Source organism: Mauremys mutica, chromosome 14 (genome assembly GCF_020497125.1).
Source record: "Mauremys mutica isolate MM-2020 ecotype Southern chromosome 14, ASM2049712v1, whole genome shotgun sequence".
Lineage (NCBI taxonomy): Eukaryota > Metazoa > Chordata > Testudines > Geoemydidae > Mauremys > Mauremys mutica.
This window is the reverse complement of record NC_059085.1, coordinates 40,915,398-40,939,862: the sequence shown is the minus strand read 5'-3', so window position 1 is coordinate 40,939,862 and position 24,465 is coordinate 40,915,398. Positions and strand designations below refer to the sequence as shown.

General features: G+C 46.4%; 1 protein-coding gene across 1 annotated transcript in view; it reads right to left on the bottom strand.

Moving 5' to 3' along the window:
* Positions 1–5,232: 5,232 nt before the first annotated feature.
* Positions 5,233–24,465, bottom strand: part of JPH3 (junctophilin 3) — a 122,230-nt gene continuing 102,997 nt past the window's right edge. The window contains exons 4-5 of the mRNA XM_044987824.1: positions 19,383–20,302; positions 5,233–7,841 (exon numbers count right to left, since the gene is read on the bottom strand). Of these exons, the coding sequence (XP_044843759.1) occupies positions 7,761–7,841; positions 19,383–20,302 (1,001 nt within the window). The 3' untranslated portion in view covers positions 5,233–7,760. The remainder of the gene's footprint in view (positions 7,842–19,382; positions 20,303–24,465) is intronic.

Below are 24,465 nucleotides of genomic sequence, written 5' to 3'. Positions count from 1 at the left end.
CATCTGTCACTCTTGGCACTGTAAGAATAAAGTATGGTGAAAGTTTGATCAGATGACAGTTTAAAGCCCTTCCTCATAAAACAGGGGCCATTTTAGATACCAGTTTTCCCAAGTGGCTTTAGGTTACAGAGGTCAGATAGCAGAGGTGTCAGCAGCAGAGCAGATATCAGTGTGAGAGCGTGGCAGTTAAATTAATCAAGCCATTTAGTCCAGCAGGGGTGACAGAAGTATTTGATTTATGTTCGTGGATGACCAGCAAGAGGTCTGCATGTCTCCAGCTCACCACTCATCTACTGTCCCTGCCGTTTGACTGTGCCATGCAGGACGACAGGAGAAGAGACGTGCATCTCAGAGCATTAGAGCTGGGCAGGACATGGTTTTCCTGTCCCACCCGAATTTTAGAGAGGGTGAGAATTTTTTTTCCATTCCAGAATCATGACAAAAAATTAATCTAGAAAATTTTCATGAAGCCATAATCTAAACAAAAGTTTGGATAAGGTCAGCTGACATGTTTTGTTTCAGTCATTTCAAAAGTTTTCACTTTGAAAATGTCAAAACAGGCTGTTTTGACCACTCTAAAACCAAAATTTCTTCCAGTTGAAAGATTTGTCAGAAACAACCTTTTCCGGCAAACAGTTTCAGTTTTGACAAATCAGCATTTTCTGATGGGCAAAACAAAGTTTCAGTGGAGAATTCCCAACCACCTCTATTCCACAGGTGTTTCCTTCCTTCTACGTGTGGTATTTCCTGCAGAGGGACATCCTTGGCATTTCCTGGCACCAGGGGCTGGATTGCTCTGGTTCTCACCCACCTCATCTGGAATGAATCTGGCCATATTTTCCATTTGCAGGCTTTTGAGAAATGACCTCCCTCCTGCCTGCACTGAGTACCACTGATGGGCCCTGCTGGCATGTCTCTAATGGAGAAAACCTTGAGCTGCCATTCCTCTCAGCGAGATGAGAAGGATCAGAACACAAAGGTTTTCACAAATGCAGGCCTCGGGTTGCAGAAGCTCATCAAATTTTTTAGTTCATGTCAAGAAGCTCTGCTTATTATCAACCTGTTACGTGGAGATGGGCCCAGTGGCTGCCCTGACCTTCATCACTAGAGCAGAATGCCTCAGCGTTACAGCTAACGAAGAGAATTGCTTTCTGAGATGATGTCAGCATGCGGAGAGGCGGGAGGCTAGTGGGCAACAGTGGAATTACTGATGCCATCAATTATGATTCACCGGTGCCTTTCACAAGCCTCCAACTGCTTTTTTTTATAGTCTCAGTGGGATCACTTTACCTGGCACCAAAATGCAGCCACTTCTGGGGCAAGACAAAGCTGCCATTATGCAGCAGGGTAGAGACAGGAAGCGAAGAAGAAAACCAGATCCAGTTAAAACAAGTTAATCTAGGGGAATTGGAGCTTTGATAGGCCACTGGTGCTTACACACCTGAAAAGGGGCCAAAGAATTTTTAATGACAAGCAATCGGGACTTGGCTTTGTGTTTCATCCAAACTGGGAGATAAAAGCAAACAGGTAGATGCATCAGTGTAGTGTGTGCACTGTATAGAAATGTATTGGTGGAGCTTTATACACCCATGCTCTCTCAGATGTATGGAAGGTGTGTGAGTGAGTGAGGCACACAGCATCATCCTCGCAATCAGAGGCGTGCACACGTGTGTGTGAGAGAGAGAGAGACAGACAGACAGACGAACAATCTTCATGGCAATGTAAACCATCTAGACCAGAACCTCTGAGTGATGGGTCCCCAACAGCTTCTGCCACATTGTAGGTGTCAGATTATATGTCATTTGATGCGAAGTCCTGGGGCTCATTCCTCCTTGCAGTCATTCCTTCCTTCCTTCCTGATCTCTCTCCTTCATCACCTTGTGAAGGAAGGGCCTGATTTTTCATGTGGCACCATTTGACTTCACGCTGGCTATCAGCCCCAATAATGCCTTGGCAAGTGGCATTCTGGGGTCATGGGTGATGGAGTAAGTGCTCAGCGCACGATCAAGCGTGCTCCTCCTGCCACCCAGGCTGCGCTGCTGGAGCGCACTTAGTTCCCCTGTAACTTGGGTCATTGACAGCAAGGCTTGCCTCAGCTGTCCCACATGCACCTACATGATGCTCGCTGCTGTTTCTGAATGTCTCAAGCACCCTGTAATGTTTATCTCCTCAGCTTATCTGGACACCTTGCTGACTCGCCTGTGATTCCTTCCTCAGATCTGAATGAGATCTCTTCTTCCACCTGTGCTATTAGCACTTCCTTTTCATTAGCGTTTATTTGCTGCAAACCACATGCCGCTCTTTGGCCCCCTGGCTTGCCCTTGTGTCTGCTCTTCCTGGGCCATGCTGTGCTGTGCTGATGTGTGCCTTCATCGCATGTCACATGGCTGTGGTGCGGGGATTTCACGCATCTGCTTTTGCGGTGGCGCTTAGGGATGGTACCTTTCTTGCAGTAAATCAGCATTAGCTGCAGTTCTCAGCATCTCTGTCCTTATGCCAAGTAATCTACGCCTTGTGTTTGATTTCAAGTGTCTCCAGACAGCTTCCTCTCTACAGCAACACAAGGCAAGCAACTAGAGCTAAAGGATAACACTGCAGTGTCTGCTTCCTTGGGAGGCCAGACCTTCTTACTTCAGCACTATGGAGCTCCGTAACTCAATGTTAGCTTGTCATCGGGAAAGTGTAGCAGGGTCCTGCATTCCATACCATACACACAACAGAAGTCCATTCAATACAGATTGAGGGTAGCACCCGGAAAAGAGTGAGAGTGTGCATGTGTATATTTGACTTTGACAAAGGAGATCCTGTTCAGAGACTTGGAAGCCAGAAGGGACCATTGCGATCATTTGGTCTGACCTCTTGCATAATCCAGACCAGAGAACATCCCCAGAATAATTCCTAAAGCAGAGTTTTTAACAAAACATCTAATCATGATTTTAAAATTGCCAGTGGTGTTAAAACACTTGACAGATACAGGAAGTAACCAATTATCCTCTAACAGGGGTTCTCAAACTGGGGGTTGTGACTCCTGAGGGGATCACGAGTTTATTACATTGGGGGTCATGAGCTGTCAGCCTCCACCCCAAACCCTGCTTCACCTCCAGCATTATATTATAATGTATATTATAATGGTGTTTAAATATAAAAAAGTGTTTTAATTTATAAGGGGGGGGCGGATATCACACTCAGAGGCTTGCTGTGTGAAAGGGGTCACCAGTACAACACACGTGGAACCAGCCCTCCTTGGGGCTGCCAAAATCCATACTGCTCTATTACTTCACAGGCTGTGCCACGATCATGTATGAAAATGGCCGTACGGCCCACCAATGCCAGGATAGGCTGGGCCATTTACATTCTGCTGCATGGCAGGTGCACTATGCCATTCAGCAGCAGCCAAGCATTTGGGCACCTTTACACCCTCAAGTACAAAAAACAACCACCACCACCTTAGGCCATGCAAAGCGAGCTCTAAGAAGTAATAAAGGGTGGGGGATGGGTAAGGCTCTATTCCTATGAGACACGAATGCTCCTATGCGTACTCTGTATTTGGACCTTTGGACACCATCTGATAACCATAGGATTCACTGACCATGGTAGTTATCCTAGGTCAGTGTGGTAATTACACAATTATCCATACCCTGGAAAAATGAGCTGATGTCGACACTAAAGTTAAATACCAGAATGGTTGCTACCTGTGTTGTTGGAACCTGAAGTGGATTCATACGAAGAGGAATAAAGTATGACGGAAAAAGCGCCTCTAAGGAATCATGAGGTTTGAGACAAGGTTATGAGTGAAGGGAACCACTCACTCCTCTGATGCACATTATGGCTCTCTTATCCACAATGCATGTCTCTAATGCGCACCATGTGTTGGTCCCATGCACAGCATTGCCTTCAGTAATAGTTCCAAAGTTGGGTTCAGGGCTGGATTTGCCAGAGAGCTACACAGTGTGGGTCAGAGAGGAAAAACAATAGTAATAGACTAAACACTGTTCCTGCAATTCAGCGAGGACCTGATTTTCAGAAGTGCCGAGGCATCCACCACTCTAGCTGCAATAATTGGGAGCTCAGCCTCTCTGAAAATCAGGCCCTCGGTTACTTAAACTACACACTTGTATTAAGCTTTTTTTTTTCCTCCTGCAGCTCAGTCCAACCACATCCAATTTCTTCAGGGCCCTTTAGCTGTATCAGCATGGTAACTGATTAGCATATAGAGCAAGGGGCCTTGGCAAGAGAACAAATGAAAAGTTTGTTTCAACAGCGTGCAGTTGTCAGTGGTTTGAGTGGGTGACTCCATGTCATAGGGCTGTGTGAAATGAGCCATGGGATGTTACTACACGTTCCAAGGGACCTTGTCAATCCAGGTGGTTCCTTGAGGAAAAAGAACAGCCAGATGAACTAGAGCTAAGCCAATCGGGGGGACTTTTGTATCCTTCTTTCTTACTCTTCCCTGAAAGACTTGACTTCACAATGATCCACTGGTGGTCCAGGTGAGATATGAAGGTAGCCTTTCTGGAGTCCAGGAAGGAAACCACGTGCATCTGGGTGGGGGATGTGGGTGGGGAGCTTGGTCCATTCCTGCCGCTTGGGGGCAGGTTCAGGACATGAGGTTGGATTGGTTTTAAATAGCTGCAACTTCCTCCTTAGGAAAATGAGAAGATCCCTAAGACTGAAAAGCAAAGTCAATTGTCTTCAGAATCACACAGTTGCTTGCATGTATCTGTCTAGCTATGCATGTGAGTATACATGTAAAACAGCATGGAGAGAGAGTATATGTGGATTTGGTGTCTAGATACTATGGTGATGCGTGTCTTAGACATGACAAAGAGAGAGAGAGCCATGAACACAGTACTTATGTGGTAGAGAGAGTACAATGAGTTGTTTCTCTCTTTGGGCTACTTGTCAATAATATTTTTGCCTCTGGGTGGATGTGAAAGCACAGAGCTAAGACAGATTGTTCAACTCACCTCGATTAATCAAGGGATCATTATTTTTAATCACATTGTTTGGGAACCAATTTAATATTAATCTTCAGATGTCTTTCAGACCCACTGAATCTTAGACACTTTGCTTGACTGAATTTTTAGTCCCATAGAAACTAGAACATAAGAATGGCCATAGTAGGTCAGACCAATGGTCCATCTAGCTCAGCATCCTGTCTTCTGACAGTGGCCAATGCCAGGTGCTTCAAAGGGAGAAACCAAGAGATGAAAGACAAACAGAGTTAGGTTGAATTTGGGGTAGCCATATATTGATTCCTTGGAGGTTTGAAAGAAAAGCAGTAATAACTAGTCAGTCACCAGTGTGAGAAACCTAGGCATGAAACCACTAGTACTTTTATTTGATAATGATATGCATTTTTGTGCTGTTTTATACATATCTAAATATTGTACTGTGTTTGCATTTAAATATGTAACCTGCTTCTGTAGGTATCTGTGTGTCATGCACTTACTGGAATGTACAAAAAAAGTTCTCTAGAATCTTTACAAAGAATTGCAAACAGAATTACAAAACACATGTCGCAGCTTGTATGATTTCCTAGGGCTGCAATTACATTATGTCGTTATTTGGTTCACTTAAGGTCTGCAGCAACCATTCAATATTAAAAAAGATGAATGGGGGAAAAAAATGAAGATGGACAAAAAAGATGGACTTGTTCCCCTGGAAACAAAATGATCAGAAAGATCACTAGGCTCGCATTATCTGCCATTCATTCCTTCCATCCCACACCCTCTACCCAGAAAGGAAAACAAACAAGCAAAGGAAAGAAAACAGCAAGACGGAATGAGTGTGGCAGTTTAAGAAAAAGAACCGAATTTAACTGGCACATGCGCTAATCTTTAGTTTATTTCTGGTTAAAAATAGAGCAATCCAGTGCAGTGTAATAAAGAAATCTGCTGAAAAGGTAGCAGAGAAACAGCTAAAATGTAAGCAAAGCAAAGCCAAGTCCACAAGTCAGGTTGTATCCAACACCCTGTATGTAAAATGATGAGACGGATTTGGTCACAGATAAAATCTAGGTTTGTATTTGGGCCATATCTGACCCTCATGACTCCCACACCCCTCTTTATCCAATGGACTTGCAGTCGGTGTAATTGTGGGTCAGAGAGGGTTCCGATATATCCTGTATCAGAGAGATGCAGTTAACCGTTTGAAGTGCACAGCTGACGTATCAGGCAAGGACAGACTGCATGTGGTCTTGGGGATGGAGGTAGGCAGGGAAAACAGTTACATTGTTTTTGGAATGCAACAGGACTTCAGGAATTTCCAAGCAACTGAGCTAAAACCATGCTCTTGTCATTGCGACCATAACAGCTCAGGACTGGGGTACTGCATCTTTAATAAATGTGTATTATCGGGGCGGGGGAGGGAGGGATGGGGAAAAAAATCAAGGCAGGCATAGAATCATAGAAGGGTAGGACTGGAAGGCACCTCAGTAGGCCACTTCCATTACAAAGATGTTAAAATGAACAAAATTAAGTGACGTATAGAAAAGAATACATCCTTAAAGGCTGCCGTTGCCAATGACGTTTTTTTTACAGGGACATGTCGGAAGCTGGAATATACATCCTGCATACAAAGTGCAAAAATACTACATGCTCAGAGCCCAAGCATGATGTTTGAAGCGGTCCATGGCGAGATGTAACAGGCATACCCAGCCGCACTGCTCCGCTCCTGCAGCTGTTGCAATGCTCCTCCCCAGATGTCCTTTGCTGGATCAGAATCAATCTCCCACCAGACAGCTTCCTTGCATTCTCTGTAAGCGCTGGTGTTGTTGTGTAGGTGTGGTTACAGTTCAGGATGGGATAGCTGGTGATTGTTTTAGTATCACCGCTCCTGATGTGTGTGTGTGTGTGTATGGGGGAGCTGGGCCTTAATAAGCCACCAGGCAATTTATGGGGGGAGTTGGGAGGGAAGGGCAGATTTGTAGCTAGGAGAAATCAGCTTTGAACAGAAATAGGGTGGCTTTGGGTGGTTTTGTTCCGGCTGAGTGAGGATGGGAGGGTGGCAGCAGGTACGATATTTACACCTTGTAATTCCACCCCCTCACTACACCAGAACTAAGCAAAATTCTGATTGCTTCAGAATTTTTTTAAACTGTAACAAAAATGGGCCACTTTCCCTTCATCCTCTATCCTCTGTACTTAGGGGGGGTCTCTTCCCCTCCCCAAGCACCTCCTTTTCTCTTCATTCCTGCTTTTTTTTTTTCCCTGGTAGCAGAGAGGGGAAGAAAAAAGAGGGGTTTTTTTTGTGGTGGGGGGGTTAGAGGGGGATGGGTGAAATGGGATTTCCCCTCCCATCAACTTCACAACAATGAGGTTGAGTGTTTACACCAGAGACTCATTCACCCCACTTTGTGCCCCTGATCCATCTGCCCACCCTCTTACCTCCATTTTGCCATTTTTGTTGTTTATTTACTTTGGAGGGGGAAAAATAACTGACTTTTATTTTGCTGGGATCCTGTCTCATCCTTTCTGGTGCTGGGAGGGTCAGAGAGTTGTTAGCATTCTGCCATGCCACACAGCATAGTGTTGTACAAGCAAAGAATTTTGGCTAAAATCCAAAAAACATTACCCAGGAAAAAAAGGCAAACTGTGAGTGAGACTCAATCATTTGTTGTTCTTCTGTGAAAAGACTTGGAAGTTGTCATAGGACAGTTCAAGTTATGATCTTTCCCTTTTTTTGATTTGTTTTTGTTTGGTTTTTTCCCCCCCGTTCGTACACGTAACTCTTATTTTTGCAAACAAGACAGTCTCGAGTTAGATGAAAAAGTTAATAAACAAAATGGCGACGCCAATGTTCAGTAAGATCACCATGACTACCAGAATGGGAGCCGAGCCCTGGAACAGAGAAAGAGAAGGAAAGGAGTTACAAAGCATGTCGAAATTTGGTGGTTAGCCAACTGTTGGTAGGAAGGGTCAGAATCTGTAATTATACCGTAACCCGGCAGGGCATGGTTTGCTGAGGTGCAGAGCACCTGTAACTTTCACTGAAGTTGTGGGCACCTCTAAGCATGAGACAAAACAGGTTGAGGGAGGAGTAAATAGTACTTTGCACTTAGGTAGCACCTTCCGTCCAAGAATTGCAAAGCACTTTGCAACTGTTAGTGAATTTTGCTTCACTGTCACCTTTTTGAGGCAGGTAAGGATTCTACACATGAGGAAACAGAGACACACAGCAGGTTTTGTGGCAGAGCCAGGAAATGACCCCAGATGTCCTGACTCCTAGGGCTTTGTTTTAACCATAGGATCTCTACCCCCAACTGGCTTTTGTCCGTGTACAATTCAGTGCAAAGGCAGCTTCTGAGACCTCAGAGGAGCTCGTTGTTGTCTTCTTCATGAAATAAACCAATTCTGTTCAGTTAAGGGCATGCTATGTGCATCCCAAGGGCCAGATGCAGCCCTTGGCAGTCCAATCCTTGTTACTGTGCAGTGAGGACAAAGCTGATAGAGTATGAGACACCTCATTCGGTTCTCAAAGGGGCGTTGGAGCAATCCAGTGAATTGGTGCCAAGTTGTGACCATGACGGGAGGTTGACTGAGGAAGCTTATACCTGGTGGATCAATAAGTGAGGACAGCACCTGAGCTTGGATTCCCTTCTGTCATGTACATGGTGAATCCTGCCTTAAGGGACCAGCTAACACCAGGTGCCTATCTGAGGTGACAATCTAAAAAAGATGGCGCAGAATCGTACTCGCTATGTTTTGGGACACTTTGGGGTGGTCTCTTCAGAGAGTCGGTTGTCTAATAAGTGTGAGCTCCCGTGCAGGGTGCAACCCACCCTAGAGATGGGCCAGCGCTTGGACATCAGTCTTCTCTGCTTGGCACGCTAGGCTGCTGCTCCCTCCTTTAATGCTAAGCCTCTGCGTGGGACTGCGGTGTGGCACTGCTGCTCGCCTCTACCAACATGGTTCGGAAGAATCCAAGTACTGGGCAGGCGAGAGTGCAAAAATGAACGGGAGGTGGCGAGCAGTGGATGGACTAGTTGGCACCTTTGTCTAAGCTGCTGCAGTTGGGTAGCACAGGGAGTGGCATACATAGTAGCAAAGCCAGAGGCCCTGAACAGCCCCCATTCATAGTCATTTTAATTATATAGATTTGTTTATTTCATGAAATGGCGCAATTAGTTCCCTGCTTCTCCCTCCTCCCCTCCCTTCTTCACTGTAACAAGGCTCATCTGCCTATTCCGACTGTAACAAGGCAGGGGTGGATGCCCTCATTAAGCCAGTCTTTGTACCACAGTGCAGATCTATTTAAAAACCTCCTTGCGAGACAGAGATAGTTTCTCCTCCGGAGCTGCTTGATTCATTTCACATTTGGGGAGGAGGGGGTCCAGGGGGAGGAGGACAGGGAGGACGGGGCTCTGCCTTTGAAAAGCTGAAGCTTACTGGAAAGGCATATGCTGTTGCGTAGCAACAAGGTCAAAGGAAGCCAACCAAATGGAAGGATTTCTGAGGGAGCCTCCTGGCAGCCAGGTAGCTGCTCTGGACTGGTTTGTGCAAATCTCTTTGCCTGTGCTAAGCCAACCCTTTTGGGTGCCGAATTCCTTCCCTGCTTGCTGCCAAGTTGGAGCAAGGCTAAATACTGTGATGCAGATTGTTATTCACGGTACTAGCTCCATTTCAAAAGATTATTGGGTTTCACGTGCTTTCCCCTAGGATCAATAGGATAATAGGTTGCTGATGGTTATCAATCTGGTTGTTTCTGCTGGCAGGGCAGCGCAGTGATGCAAAACCCCACTGGGTCTCAGCCACCCATCAGCCAGTGCAGGATGTCTCCCTAGTGTATGTTCTCTAGCCTTTGGTCCAGTCTCCATTTAAATGTCCCAAGTGACAGTGTTTCTGCCTCTTTTCCTATTCATGTGCTCGGTCTAGTAGGTCAAATCAACCACATACAGGAGGCAAACTTACATCCCAGCCAGCCAGCCTGAATGCTGCTCAGGCAGATGGCATGTGGTACCCTCTGTGTGCTTCTTTCTCATCTCTGAACAGAGTTGTAGAACAGGACTGGATGTGGCTAGCCTAAGCATTTCTTAATTCTCTGGTCACCAGAGCTTTCCCCTCTTAAATGCGAGAAAACTTAACCCTGCAGTCCTTCCTGAGACCAAGCTCCCATGGAAATCATGGAGTTCAAGGGCAAGTTGACTGGAATTTTACCTGAGTAAGGGCTGCAGGATTAGGCCCTTAACATGTGCACGGGGATACCGAAGTCATGCCCGTGAGAGGTCTGTGAGCTTGTGGAACAGGTGAGCTGGGTTTAAAAATCACCGCTGCATGTGCAGTTGTCTTTGGGGATTCCTTGCAAAGGGGGCAGCCGATGTCTGACATCCTTTCAGCCTACAGCTTCTCTTTGCTTTTCACATTTGCCCTTTCTCTACCCCTCCTGACCTAACTCCAAAAAGGATTATCCATGTAGTGATCTCTCAGCTGGGAATGGCCCACCCATTGTAAAGGTGTTGGAATGTCTTAGCAGAGGGGCCAGATTTCTGATAATATGCTGGCTAATCTAATAAAAAGCTTTGTGGCCTTTCAGGCTTTTGCTTCAGCTCCAATTATAAACTTTTAAATGCTGCTTATGCCTGGGCTTCTGATTCAACAGCTTTGTGCTTTAACCTCCACCAAAGATCTACTCATCCCCTGCGATCACAGGAAGCTGACTGTCCTGGGATATGTGCCATCTTTGCCTGATTCCTCTTTGGTGCCCTGGAGGAAGATGAAACACTCTGATGTGAGTGAGCCCTGGAGGAAATTCAGGCCTGTCCTCAAGCTGGTAAACACCCGTGAACGGCAACGTTTTAGAACCAGCAGATAAAGTGACTTCACTGCACTGTCAACCATGCTAGACCTTTAACAAGGGAAACCCACATTGAGACGAAAGAAAAAGTCCCTTTTACCTTGAGGCCTTGTGATTTGAGACACCACACACAGCTCTAGCCGTTCAGTGGCATTTTATTTAAGTCTTGCCCCACTTTAGCTATGTGGTAACTGATCATTCGATTGAGAGACAAGCCCAAATAAAAACTTGGGACTGACACGCCTACAGACTTTGGGAGGATGGGACTCCAGAGCCCGAACTGTTTTGCAGCTAGGACTCACACGTCATTTGAGGGCATAATACTTTATCACAGCACCTACAAAGAGCCACTGCGCAGAACGGTAGAGAGAGATGTGCTGGTTCTAGGCAGTGACGCAAGGGGTTGTTTATCATTTCCAGTCCATATCCCTTGTAAAGTCAGGGCACAGTTTCAAATTTTCACTCCACAGCCCAGCATCAATGCACAGATTTCCAGACTGCTCTACCATGAAGTAGCAGTGTAACTACATGCAGGGTGAATAGCTGGCTGACCGCATCCTCAGAAGGGAATTATTATATTGAACCTCCTTTCACTCGCTCGCCTTTCCACGCTGGGGATGGTAAATTTCAGCAAGAAGGTGAGGCAGCCGAACAGCGCGGGGGCCTGATTCTCATTTATACGAAGGCCTCTTTACTTCTCCCTGGCAGTGTAAAGGCGTGTGGAAGGAGCGGTAAATTCTATTACTGCCAGAGAGGTGTAAATGGGCCTTAGTGACAATCAGGTCTTTGGCTTTTAAACTCATGACTTCCCAGGCACTGGGGCTGTGGATCAAGAGGGGGGCTCGGTGAGAAATAAAATGGACCCCTGCTATGAAATAATAATTAATCATATTTTGGTAAACTTTATGTTTTGAACGGAGCCTCCAATCTGTCTGTAGTATCAATGTATTAATAATCTCATCACTGCAGTATCTAAGCACCATAATTTCTGTCTCATTATCCTGTTTGTTTCTAACTGTTGTACAGCAACCCAAGCGTCTTACTGGGAATATGGGGGGCCAGGGAGGTGTACCTCACAAATAAAACCGCAGCATTGTTAATTAAAATATTAACAATCCATTGTTATTTGTTATCACATAGTCCGACCTTTGTTATCTCTGCCATGGAAACTGTAGTGCGGTTACCTAGGAATCCCTCTGGGATCTCTTGACTGTAATTATCAAGGATGCTGCTCAGCAGAAAGCCCCAGCACTGGAAAAATGCTGAAAAATCAGCAGCTGGATGTAATTTTTGCTGAATAGTAGACCCTGTGCAATCTATAGGAACAAGTCACTGCTAAGTAGTTAAAGAGCATTTACCAAGTAAAACATGGGGGTAAATTCTTATTTACACCCGTGCAAAGAGGGATGCCAGTAAGTGAGCACAGGAGTAACCGAGAAGAGAATCTGGCCCCAAATGTAGTTACATAAAAGAAGCAGTAACTTGGCGCCAGTGCACAATAAAATAGGGCATTACCGAAAAGCCATATAATACTGCAGCGGGGCGTAGTTAGATGGCAAGCGGATCCATTATGGTTTATGGTCTCAGTAAGAAACACTGTCTGCCATTCTATGGGATTTGTATTGATGCCCATCACCTGGGTGTCTGAGCACCTCCCAGACTAATGGCTTGGCATAGCAAGGTCTCTTGTGTATTTCATGGAGTCTGCATCATCTCTCTTGCCTGGTTATAGGAAGGGCTGTCTGGGGTATGGTGAATTGGTGTGCTTCTCCAGAAGTAATGGGGGCCGTGTAAGTAGTAGAAGCTGATAGGTCAGAATGTAGAGATAATACAAATTTGATCCTCCTCCTGCAGTCCTCACTCAGAAAAAATTCCCATTGAAAAAAATCCCATCAGCCTTGAGGGATTAAGCCCTGAAGCCATGACCGCTATTATATATTTGGGGACCCATCCTGCAAGGTGCTGAGTACCCTCGAGTCCCAGTGAAGTCAGCACATCACAGGACGAGGGCCTTACATAATATGCATTTTTATATATGTGAGAATGTTTTATTTACATAAAAAAAATTAATTTAAAAAAGTCATCCTGGAGATTTTTTACAATGAAACAAGAACAGATTAAGGGGCTACATTTTCAAACCCGTGCTCCTAAATTGTACCTGTGACATTTGTGTGTCTGTGTGTGTGCGTGCAAATGTAGTGTAATTCCATCCTACTTATGAGGGTTGTATGTATTAGTGCACCTGCACGTTCTGCCAGCGTGACCTACGTGCCCTTGTTATGAAGATCTGTAGAGCTGGGTGTGAGTTGCAGGTTCTAGATCCAAATGCCGATGTTTCCGAACTTTGGGGGTGATCCAGGATTTTAGTTTGTTGAATTAGCAGGAAAGGGAGCCAGCCACAAAGTTGAGATCCAGATCTTGATCCCAATTATTGCATGGTTGGGGTGGGGGTGGGGGAGTGTTCATAGTTCAGGGGTTGGGTGAGGCCCATCTCTAAATATTCACTTCGAAAAGACTAAAACACATACACGATGACAATGACAATAAAAATGAGGCTAAATCCTTCAGCTACATCAAAGGCCTCCTGATATCAAAAGGGTTTTAAAAGGACATCAAGTTGAACATCACACTTCTGTCTGAAAACTATTTACCTAGAGTTGTTACAAGTAATCCCTGAGATGGCTGTACATGAAAGAGATTAGAGGAAAAAACAGTATTTCCTTCCCTCCTCCCCCTGTGTTTGCTCTGTGCATTGACAGCACTTTATGCAGAGGCAGTTTATGGATAGTTTTATGGATAGTTCTCCATGCCCACTGATGGGAGAACAAGAAGTAATGAGCTTAGTTTGCAGCAAGGAAGACTTAGATTTGGTATTAGGAAAATCTTTCTAACTTTAAGGACAGTTAAACAATGAACAAGTTAGCGAGATGCGTCAGGGATGTCTAAAGACCCTTAATCCTGCCTCAGCATATGGGGATGGACTAGATGACCTCTTGAAGTCCCTCCCAGCCCTACGTTTCTGTGATTTTTATAGTTTGTTGTGTGTAGTCACTGTGACATAGTATCCACTAGCTTTAAAGGGAGGTCATAGGGAAGCCCTAAACCAGGGCATTCTGGGGGATGTCATTGAAAGGGACTGATGAGTGGCACAGTCTCAGGAACAGATGACAGGGGTCATGTGACTGCAGGACTAGATATATGGTCAGCAAAGAGAGTGGTTAGGGAGACATTGTCCCTGTTGTGAGTGTCTCTAATGAGGGTGACCAGGGAGAGCTCAGACATGAAGCGTGGTGCTGTGGAAGTAACCTGGAGAGAGGGCTGTGGAAAAAGGCTGTGATGAGACATGAGGTCTGGGAAGGGGTAAGATCAAGGCCTGAATGTGGAAAGACCACAGGAACCCCACTGCCATTCACACCAGTGTATAGCAGATAAGGGGACTAAGCCAATGGCCTGGAAGACAGTGGAAGTCTTTCCATAGATTTCATAGGGCAGTGGATTAGGCCCAGGCAGAGATACAAATGTGAGTGACCTGAACAGCCATTCAGAGTCCAAACAATGTTCTCGTTGACCAGCTCAACCCGCCAAATGACAGTGGTGGGTGGGGGGTGGGAAGAGCCCTTTACGAGCAGCAGCTAGGAGAGAGTCACTCTCAGTGGCCTGTCTTCCTAAACATCAGGTGGAAAGAGTCTCTGTTGGTGCAGGGAGTGGGTGTTAGTTTATTACGGAGGCAGCAACCGGTTGCTATTTTTATCACTTGTTTCGTATTCTTTGGGACTCAAGGTGACTAAGTTTTCAGATGCAAATTCTCCATCCCGAGGTGCAATCCCTTTAAAATACTTTGAAAGCCCCTGAAAGAGCCGAGAAAGGAACATTTGTCACCTACGTAGGCCGGGAAGTTCTATTTCTGGGGAGAGCTGCTGGATTCCATCCGCCCCGCTTCCTTCTCCCTTTACGCATTGACTCATATCACCTTCTCCTCTCAGGTATCCTCCCCCTGGCTCAATACCTGGCCAAGCAGCCTTCACTGACACCCCCATCACTTCCACTGTGATACCTCAGCAGACAGGTGCTAATTACAGGCTGGCTGGCTGGCTCCCTTTCACTTTCTCCAATGACAGTGAAACATGCTTAGGGTATCTCAATAGAGAATGTGCCTCTTAAAAAAACAAAAAACCAAAACCTAGCTGCCACTGGAATTTCTTTCTCTTTCTGTTTATAATGCCTTGCCGGTAGCTGAAGTTGAACAGGGACATTTCTGTGGTCTTTAATCAAACAAAACTCCCATAACCTTCACTGAGCATCTGGCTCCACTGAGGACCACAGTCAGGGCCGGCTCTAGGCACCAAATGAGAAAGCACGTGCCTGGGGTGGCACGTTGTAAGGGGGGGCATTCTGGTCAATCTTGGGGCGGCACATTCCGGCAGCCCTGCCATGTTTTTTTTTTTTTTTTGCTTTGGCAGCCTGGTCTGCAGCTCCGGAGCCCCTAGCCGGCTCCCCGTGCTCCACCAGTCCCAGCCCAGCCCTGCAGGGGCACAGACCAGAACTAGCGATCCCCACCACTCACCATGCCGCCGGGCTCCCCGGGACGCGCAACTCCCCACCACCTGCACCGGCCTCTGCCTCCCGCGCTGCTCTGAGCCCAGCCCGGCTGAGCCGCCTTTAAAGCAGTGGCTGAGCCAGCACCTCCTGCAGTCCCCGGGAGAGGCACCCCAAGGCTGGAGGGGGGACCCCTTCTTGCTTGGCTGCCCACAGGTGGAGGGAGCGGGCGGGCGCCGCCCTTCATTCCCCTGCGAGCCGCCTTGACCACCCTCCACGCGCTCCCTGCGGCTGCCGTTTTATTTATTTATTTTGCTTGGGACGGCAAAAAAGCTAGAGCCAGCCCTGACCACAGTAGTTGTCCTTGAGTAGTTTGAAATAAGACAAGATTTTAGCAAATAACTGAGAAAACCAAACCAGCATCTGACAATGTCTAGGGATGAGGGCAAATGTGTTAGAGGTGAACACAGATTTTTGGTAGCATGGGTTGTACCCAAAAGTGGACAGGGCTTTACATCTGTGAAAGGAGAATGTCAAAGGACCAAGTATTGGTCCTGTTGAAATCAACAGGCAGTTTGTCATAGACTTCAGTGAGACCAGAATTTGTCCTTGTAAGCACTTTGTCTAAATAAATGTGATCACTCCTGCTAAATTACGATAGTCAAATGAAACTTTTTGGTATCCGTTCATGTCTGAATTCTGGCCTGACTGAGGTCCCGCAGCACTCAGCTTGCCTGGGAGATGCAGATGTTCACCCCCTTTGCAACTCAAGTCATGTATTTATTCTCCCCCTCCTAAAAATATGATGAATTTTGTGTTGATGAGTAAAAGGGCTGCTGGCATTTTAAAGACTCTCTCTTCCTCCATACCTCCCCAAAGGTTAGTTCTTTTTTTCAAAGACTGGTCCAGAGGATACAGAAAGCTATGGACCACCCAAATGCACGACATATTTCTGCATCATACGGTCCCCCCAACCTGACAATACAGGTGCCAGTACTCGCCCATCCATAGAATCATAGAATATCCGGGTTGGAAGGGACTCATCTAGTCCAACCCCCTGCTCAAAGTAGGACCAATCCCCAACTAAATTATCCCAGCCAGGGCTTTGTCAAGCCTGACCTTAAAAACCTCTAAGGAAGGAGATTCCACCACCTCCCTAGGTAACCCATTCCCGTGCTTCACCACCCTCCTAGTGAAGAAGTTTTTCCATGTCCATATTCCTCTGCCCAAATGGTGGCAATCTACTGCATGTTGATGTGAGGTTGTTCTGGGTGTGCAGGTCCGCACACACGCAGAAACATCAAGGTTTTTTTAAGCTTTATTTTAAATTTTTCATATGAGTTGAGTACTGGCTTGAAAGCCCTGAAGACTGAAATCCCCTGACTACCCAAAGAAAGCACATGCCAAAGCAGCGCATGCTTCCCAACCCCCGCCTCTCCCCTCCTCACACACACACACTGTTGTTCAGCCCTGGCCCGGAAAGATCACATCTAGACGGAAGGCACAGCCTCCACAGCACGTCAACCCCTTGGGCGCGCCTATAATGCTAATAACCAGGGGTGGGATTAGTGCCAGCTGTGATAATGGCTTCGCTGGGAACTGACCTTAACCCACCCTGTTCACTTCACATAGGGCACCCAATAGCTATTGGATGGTCATTACTTGTGGTCATTACTGAGCTGGGCTGGCTTTGGACTGATCATCCAGAGGAGAGAGGCTGCTGCAACTAGGAGCCGGTATTCTGGTTTCATTAGTGGCTCGTGCGGAGCTGGTTTTTGGTTTATTATTTTTAAAACCCCCTGTCTTGCAAGGGTGATGCTCAAGGATGTTCCAGGTAGGTAAAAAAAAATAGACCTGCCCAGCTAACAGCATCCCTTTCTTCTGCTTTCGGAAGTGGCCCAGCTGTCTCTGAGATGAGAAATGTCCTTTTCAGCAAACAGCTTCCCAAATGGCAATGCTGGGGATGGCAGGAAAGCAGGGTTGCCCTGCAAGCTGGCCAGTGCGTTGGAGCGCACAGACTTTTGCAGGAGCTGTGGTTTGCGTTTTGCAAAAGCTCTCCGCCAGGAGGCTCTGCATCCGGGCTGTCCACATGCTGGAGACAGCCTCCTGGAAATAGGAAGGCTTGTCTAAAACTGGCAGCCTAAGTTGTGCTCTGGCGAGGCTGGATGGACTTAAACCTGCTTTGAAGAACTTAAAGCCTGTCTGGGAAATCCAGAGCGGCAATGCTTTGCACAGGTTTGGGGTTCCCATTCATTAACTCTGTGGCTCTGATGGCACAGAGCTAAAAGGTGCTATGTCCTTTTCCTGGTTCTGATACTGCTTCACTGTGTGATCTTGGACAAGGGGCTTAATGCTCTGTGCCTCCATTTTCCCATCTGTAAAATGGAGCTAATCACACACTGCTACCTTTGGGTAAAGTGAGGCTAAACTCCCTAATGCTGGTGAAATGTTTGGAGATCCTTGAAGGTGCAACAAGCTATATGTATGCGACATTGTATTGTTTTTATGCTATGGATGGGTAATGCTTTGTGTCCTAGATATACTCACTCAACAAGCTCTTTCTGATGACTCCCTTCCTGTCCATGCCCCTGGAATCAAACCCTGTTAATGCAGCAAAACTTTCTAGAACAAAGAGTCGCCAGCAACATGGGTTATTTAAATCCACATATCATCTATCACTCTGTATTTCATTAACTTCAACTCAAACCTTCACCATCTGTTCCACCCTTGGTTATGAATGTGAGAAAACTGAACATGCTGCTTCACAGTTATAGCACTTAGAAATATGATGTGCATTCTAATGGCTTGTCTGTGCATCTTTACATGCAGGCTGTAACTGCTAGATAGTCAGTAATAACTGTCTTGTATTGATGTTTGTTTAGATCTGAAGCCAGGGTTTCAGCGCCAGTTCCCTGCGTGTGTGATCTATATAGTAACTATATCTCCAGCATGTAGGTTGGGTTCAACTCCTGCGAACCGCAGAAGCTTGCCTAACTCTGGGGGAGTATATGATGTACTGGGTTTGTGTGAATAAGTAACGTCACCTGCTAGGGCCTAGCCCACAACAAGGGCTGGATTTCACCTTTAGCTCTTGTGACAGAGCCCTGTGCATTGGTGCTAACAGATCAGTTGTTTAGGCCCAGCTCCTTGCAGATATTTAGGGCCAGACAAAGCACCTACGCGCTCCTAGTGACTTCCATAAGATTTGTGGGCGTTTAATGCGATGCAGCTCACTCCCAAGAGTTAAACTAGAATCAGGATCATCCCTTATCCAGAAATTCAGGGAACAGTCCTAATTTTCTTGGGCCTCTTCCATGACTGTCGTATAGCACAATTTAAAGGATCACATTTATTTCAGGCTTTGCAATCCAACAACATTATGGCACAAGAACATTGCATCACACTTGGTGATACACTGTGATGCAGCAACATGACATCACTGTACATTGATGCAATGCCATGAGGTAAGGATTCAAATACAGAGATGTTGCAACTGGGTTATTTCATACTGTTGGACCAGTACAAGGGTTTGACAAGCCTACTGATAAAATGTATCAACAAGAGCTGCATGGACCTGCTCTTTTTTGCTGGGTGAATTTTCATGCAGGAACCTGATAATTATTTTGTCGTTTCTGAGGGTGCTGGGTTTTTATTGGGTGGAGGGAGGGTGGTTTGCAATGTTTCATGCATTTTGATCAAGTCTTAGTCCTGCTGGGATTTCACTGTGACAAAATTTTACCTTGGAACAAATCACATTTCCCTGTTTATACCCTCTCCCGCCCAATGTGGAAATTTTGCCATTTCCCCAGAAACAATTTGCCAGTAAAGCAAGCTGCAAAAATCACCTTTCAATGTACTTGATACCTTGTGTAGAATGGGAGGCGGGGGGAATTCAAGGTACTAAAGGTGGTTGGTGGTGAGGGGGCAGTTCTTCTCATGGTGTGAATTTTCTTCCACACCTTTCTAACACTGCAGTGGTTCTGAACCAGCTCAGGTTCGCCTTGGCATCTGCTTCCTGAGTCAGGTTCAACAACACAAGTTTGTCTACTTACCGTACTGGATTTGAGCTCATCCCCATTTTCCTCTTCGGATTCTAGTGCAACAGGTAAGGATCTCTGTGGCGGGGAGAAGGTTAAGTCCCACCTTAATAGCCGGGGTTCTGCTTTGTCCCCGAACCTCAGATTTTCCAGTTTCTGCACTGTGGGCTCAGCAGAGGAAGCTGGCCTGAAATTCTCTTTGTTCTGGGACTTAGACCTCAGTCTCTGAACCCCAAAGCCCCGGTCTTCCCCACGGTGGTCCTCAGCCAGGCTCCTGCAGGGGCCTGCTTTACTATAGTGTCTTTTTTGGGTGTGAATCTCTTGCATATAAGAATCCATCCTCATGAGGGGTTTCATTTCCATCTCGTAATTGCTCAGCTTCTCCTCATCCAGCTCAAGCAACTTGGCACTCCCTGAGCTGTGGTTGTGGGATCGGTGGTGGGAAGTCCAAGAAACTGTGGCTGGGGAATCTGTCCACCTCTCTCTTTGCTTGTGGTTGGAGGCCAAATGTTTGTGTCCTCCACTCCGGCCTCTGTAATCTTCAGGAATGGAGGCAGACCCCAAATGACTGCTGCGCAGGGTCCCACTTCTAACGCCACGTGTCCCGCCTGCTTTGTCTTCACTCCAGCTGTTGGGTCTCAAGTAGTCTCCACCTCGTCCCTCCAGCAACATCTGGATTTCCCCACCCCTCTCTTCGTCCACTGAGACCTGTCTGGAGAAATGGGCGCTCTTGGTCCTGCAGGTGGGGCCTAGCGGCGGGGTGGAGGAGGGGCTGGCAGGGAAGCTTTGCAGGGGGCTGTCGTCAGGAGTAAGGTCAGAAGGGGTGGTGCCTTTTCTGTACAGCTCTGGGCTTTCTTGCTGGAGCGGGGTCCCTGTGGAGAGGACCTCAATGTCGTCACTTGAGTTCTGACGCTTTGGCCTCTGGCACTCGAGCCCTTTTAAATGAGGAGAGAGAGAGAGAGAGGGTTACTGCTATCCTGTGAGAGCATCACAGGGCCTTTCAGGGTAAAGAACAGGACTGACAGTATCTGACACCAGAGGTCAGGTCCATGACAACAACCTTTTCCCTGCTCCTAGATCAACAGAATAGACTCGGCTGGTTTCAGACTGTGCCTGCCACTACTCGCAGCATCTGAAGTGCTGCACATTACGACGAGCTGGAGCCTGGCAGGGCAGGGAGCATGCAGACAGGCCCAACAGGCACCACCCATGTTCTGCAGTGGCTCATGTCCTAGCCTGGTGTGGGACGAGGGAGTGCTGGGTGGGGCCCCGGGGTGATCTGCTAGGCATGTCAAAATACCTTCTTCGGCCTGGCAACTCACTGGTGATGGGCAGACTGGCACTCTAACAACACTGATGCTTTGTCCTTGTTATCTTCCCTTTGAGGCCCTTAAGGCACCTGATCTACATGAATGAATTAAGCCTCACGGTCCCCTGTGGGGAAGGAAAGTAATACCCCTCCTCCCCCATTTCATAAATGGCAGAGAGAGGCCCCCAGGGCAAAGCGACAAAGAGTCCTGTGGCACCTTCTAGACTAACAGAAGTACTGGAGCACAAGCTTTCGTGGGTGAATACCCACTTCGTCAGACGCAACGCTGTGGCTGGATCCCCGATCCTAGTCCTGTGCACTAGCCACATGGCCATTCTCTGCCCGTGTCTCTGAGCATCTCATCCACAGGATGTACATGAACACCCCTTTCTCTTCCCTGCTACTGCACATCCAGCGGTGGGACTGAAATCCACTAGACTAGTGGGCTACCCGTCTGATTTGGTTTGACAATACATAGGTCATTTTTTGTCTGGAACTGGCAGGACTAGAGATGAGCTTGAATCCAAACCCCAGATCCAAACAGCAAGGAACTTCGGGAAAGTTCAGAGCCGGATCTTAATTTAACGATTTCCCCATCTCTATGATAGATCCAAACATCCCTGCACTTTGAGAGCATTAAGGTCAGGATTCAGAGCTGATCTTTACTATGAAGATAATCTAAAGTTGCAGGCAACTGGAGCCAAATGTTGAGCTCCTGACTGAGGTAAGACTCTTATCAAGAACTGGGTCCCTGGAACTGGCCCTAGTTTTTTCAAGGGCTGGGCAGTTATTGCAGACTTATAGGCAGGGCAGTAGTTCACGACTAGCATACTGTGCTTTCAAAGCAATGCACCATGGTGGCCCTGAGTGCCTAGGAGACATGAGACTCACTAGGATGAAATGCCTGTTCACGGTCCATGAGAATCCCTCTGAGTCTCCGTTATCACTGAATCTAGTTTATGAGGAAGTAAGCAGAATGCACCCCTATGCCACCCCACACAGCATACCCTGAAAAGCGCATTTCTGCATGGCATCCGCATCCTACACACACCCTCATCAGCCTATCAGCATTCAGATTCCCTCCCCATTCCAAATTTTCAAGCCCTACTATTTTGCTGGTGGAAGGATGTGGTGTCTTTGATTTAAGTTGTTCAGCTGAACCAGTACTCTGGCCAGTTATATTAAAAATAATACTTTGTACTTACACCTAAGGATCTCAAAGCCCCTCACAAATTAGTTAATTCAGCCTCATAACTCCTCTGAAGTGCCCAGTTTTTATAATACCAGTTCTGCAGTAGGGGGAACTGAGACACAGAGTGGCTTGGCCAAGGTCATGCTGAATCAATGGCAGAACTAAGACTAGAACCCAGGTGTCCTGCCTCCCCATCTCCTGCTCTACCAATTTAACTTTGCTGCCTCCATTGTTTACAGACACATTTGCACACTGCTTGCTCTCCCAGTGGGCTTCTCAGAGAAACCAGCATCATCACACAGGACGGCAAGAGGGAAAATGTGACTTTGCCATGCTTGGGCTATGCTGGTGACTGGATTTTCCAACAGGACCTAGTCAAGGGTGTTGGGACAGCAAGATAAATTTCATGCCAGGTTGATTTCTCGGCTATGAAAGCAGCATTTTGTTAATCCCTTAACAAACACCTATGAGTCCAAGGAGGCAGTGAAAACCAAAAGTTCTTAATGCTTGTTTAACACAGCAAAAGCATATTTGTTCCCAGCTAAAGTCATGCTAAGTTACATGAAAGATCTGATATATATATTAACTTCCTGACACCCCTCAAATACACCTAATTGCAATTGCTATGGCTAGATGAGAAATGAGTCTCAAAAAGGAAGAATTCAATTTTCTTGCCTTGGTTTAAAAATAAACACTATGAAATGCCTGCTTTAATCTCTGCCTGATCCTGCTGGATAATTTGCTTTATGTCATCTTGTTCCTCCTCAAGCACGAGAGATACTCTGGCTCAAGAAGGCAAGTCGGGAAAGAAATTATGGTCAGGAAATAGCGGAAGTCTGTCTGCTGTTTCTGAAGCAGTATGGAACCAGACTCAAGCCATCCCCCAGCTCAGGGGTAGGCAACCTATGGCACTTGTGCCGAAGGCGGCACACGAGCTGATTTTCAGTGGCACTCACACTGCCCAGGTCCTGGCCACCGGTCTGGGGGGCTCTGCATTTTAATTTAAATGAAGCTTCTTAAACATTTTTAAAACCTTATTTACTTTACATACAACAATAGTTTAGTTATATATTATAGACATATAGAAAGAGACCTTCTAAAAACATTAAAATATATTACCGGCACGCGAAACCTTAAATTAGAGTGAATAAATGAAGACTCGGCACAGCACTTCTGAAAGGTTGCCGACCCCTGCCCCAGATCCAAGGTGTCTCCCTGAAAGATGTCTCCAAGCAGAGGTCACTTCCAGAGCAGAATCTTTAGCCAGGTTTTTGGGAATATTAACCTGAGCCTGGATAAGTGATGTAGTATGTTAACATTTTATTGTAACTTTGTTCTAATAAAAAGTTAAAAAAAACAAAAACAAAAAAAGTGCAGTGTGAGTTCACCCGAACAAAAGGAAGGCACTCTGATTTCATAGCTTAGACTTGGCAGAAGAATCAAATGGTCTCTAGCTCAACTCAACGCAGTCTGTGAGCCCATGGTTCCCCTTTTAGCACAGACCTGGATCCACAACGTACCCAGATCCAAATCTTGATGTTGTTGCTTAGAGATTATTATTATTATTGCAATAGCACATAGAGGCCTCAACTGCAACTAGGGCTTGATTGTGCTAGGCGCTGTACGGACACAAAGTCAGAGACAGTCCCTACCTCAAAGAACTTACAATCTAAATAGACAAGACAAAGGAAGGATCATTACAAGGGCTGGCTGAAAATTTTCTGTTGAAATCGGTTTTCAGTGGAAACCTGGGTTTTCGATTCAGTGACACCTTTTGTGAAAAGTGTCCACTTTCCACAGAAAATTTTTTGTTGTTGAAAAATGTTGGCTGAAAACTGAAGTATTTCAGCTGAAAATGGGAGCTGTAGTGCCTTAAAGGGGTTGCAGTTTGCTCCTCTTGCCCCCGTTCTCCTCTAGGTGCTGGGATCTCCCATAATGCACGATGAGCAGGGACTCTGTGATGCACAGCTTACCCCAGTGAAGGGGGGGGGAACCATGATGCATTATGGGAGATATAGTCAAGCTGGGGATCCCAGCCCTCCAAAGGGAACAGGGACAAGAGAAGTGAACTACAATTCCATGATCCCTGAAATAACTTTCACTGAAAGTTGCCAGCTCAAGTTATCACTCCTGTTTGACATATGGGGAACTGAGGCACCAACAGATTTAAGTGACCACACAAGAAGGCCGTGCCAGAAATAGGAATTGGACCCAGGTCTCCTGAGTCCTAGTCCAGGGGATTAACCTCTCTTTGATATCCTTCCTTCTTACTCTGTCTCATGAGAATTCAGTGAGAATTTGCGAGTTAAAACTGAGCAGGGAGCTCTGGGTTGACTCCGTATACAGTGAGAGTGAGGATGTACATCTCACATAGGAGTCCCTGCAGACTGCTGTTAGGAATTGTCAGACTGGATGAAAGCGAAGGTCCATCTAATCCAGGATCCTGTTGCTGAGATGCGCCAGCACCAGATGCTTTGAAGAAGGTGTAAGAACCCTGCAGTAGCAGGTAGGTCTCATCCTAGTCTCTTATAGTTAGACATTGGCTTAAGCCCTGAAGCAGGAGATTTACTGTTCCTCCCAGAATGTTTGTTTATTAA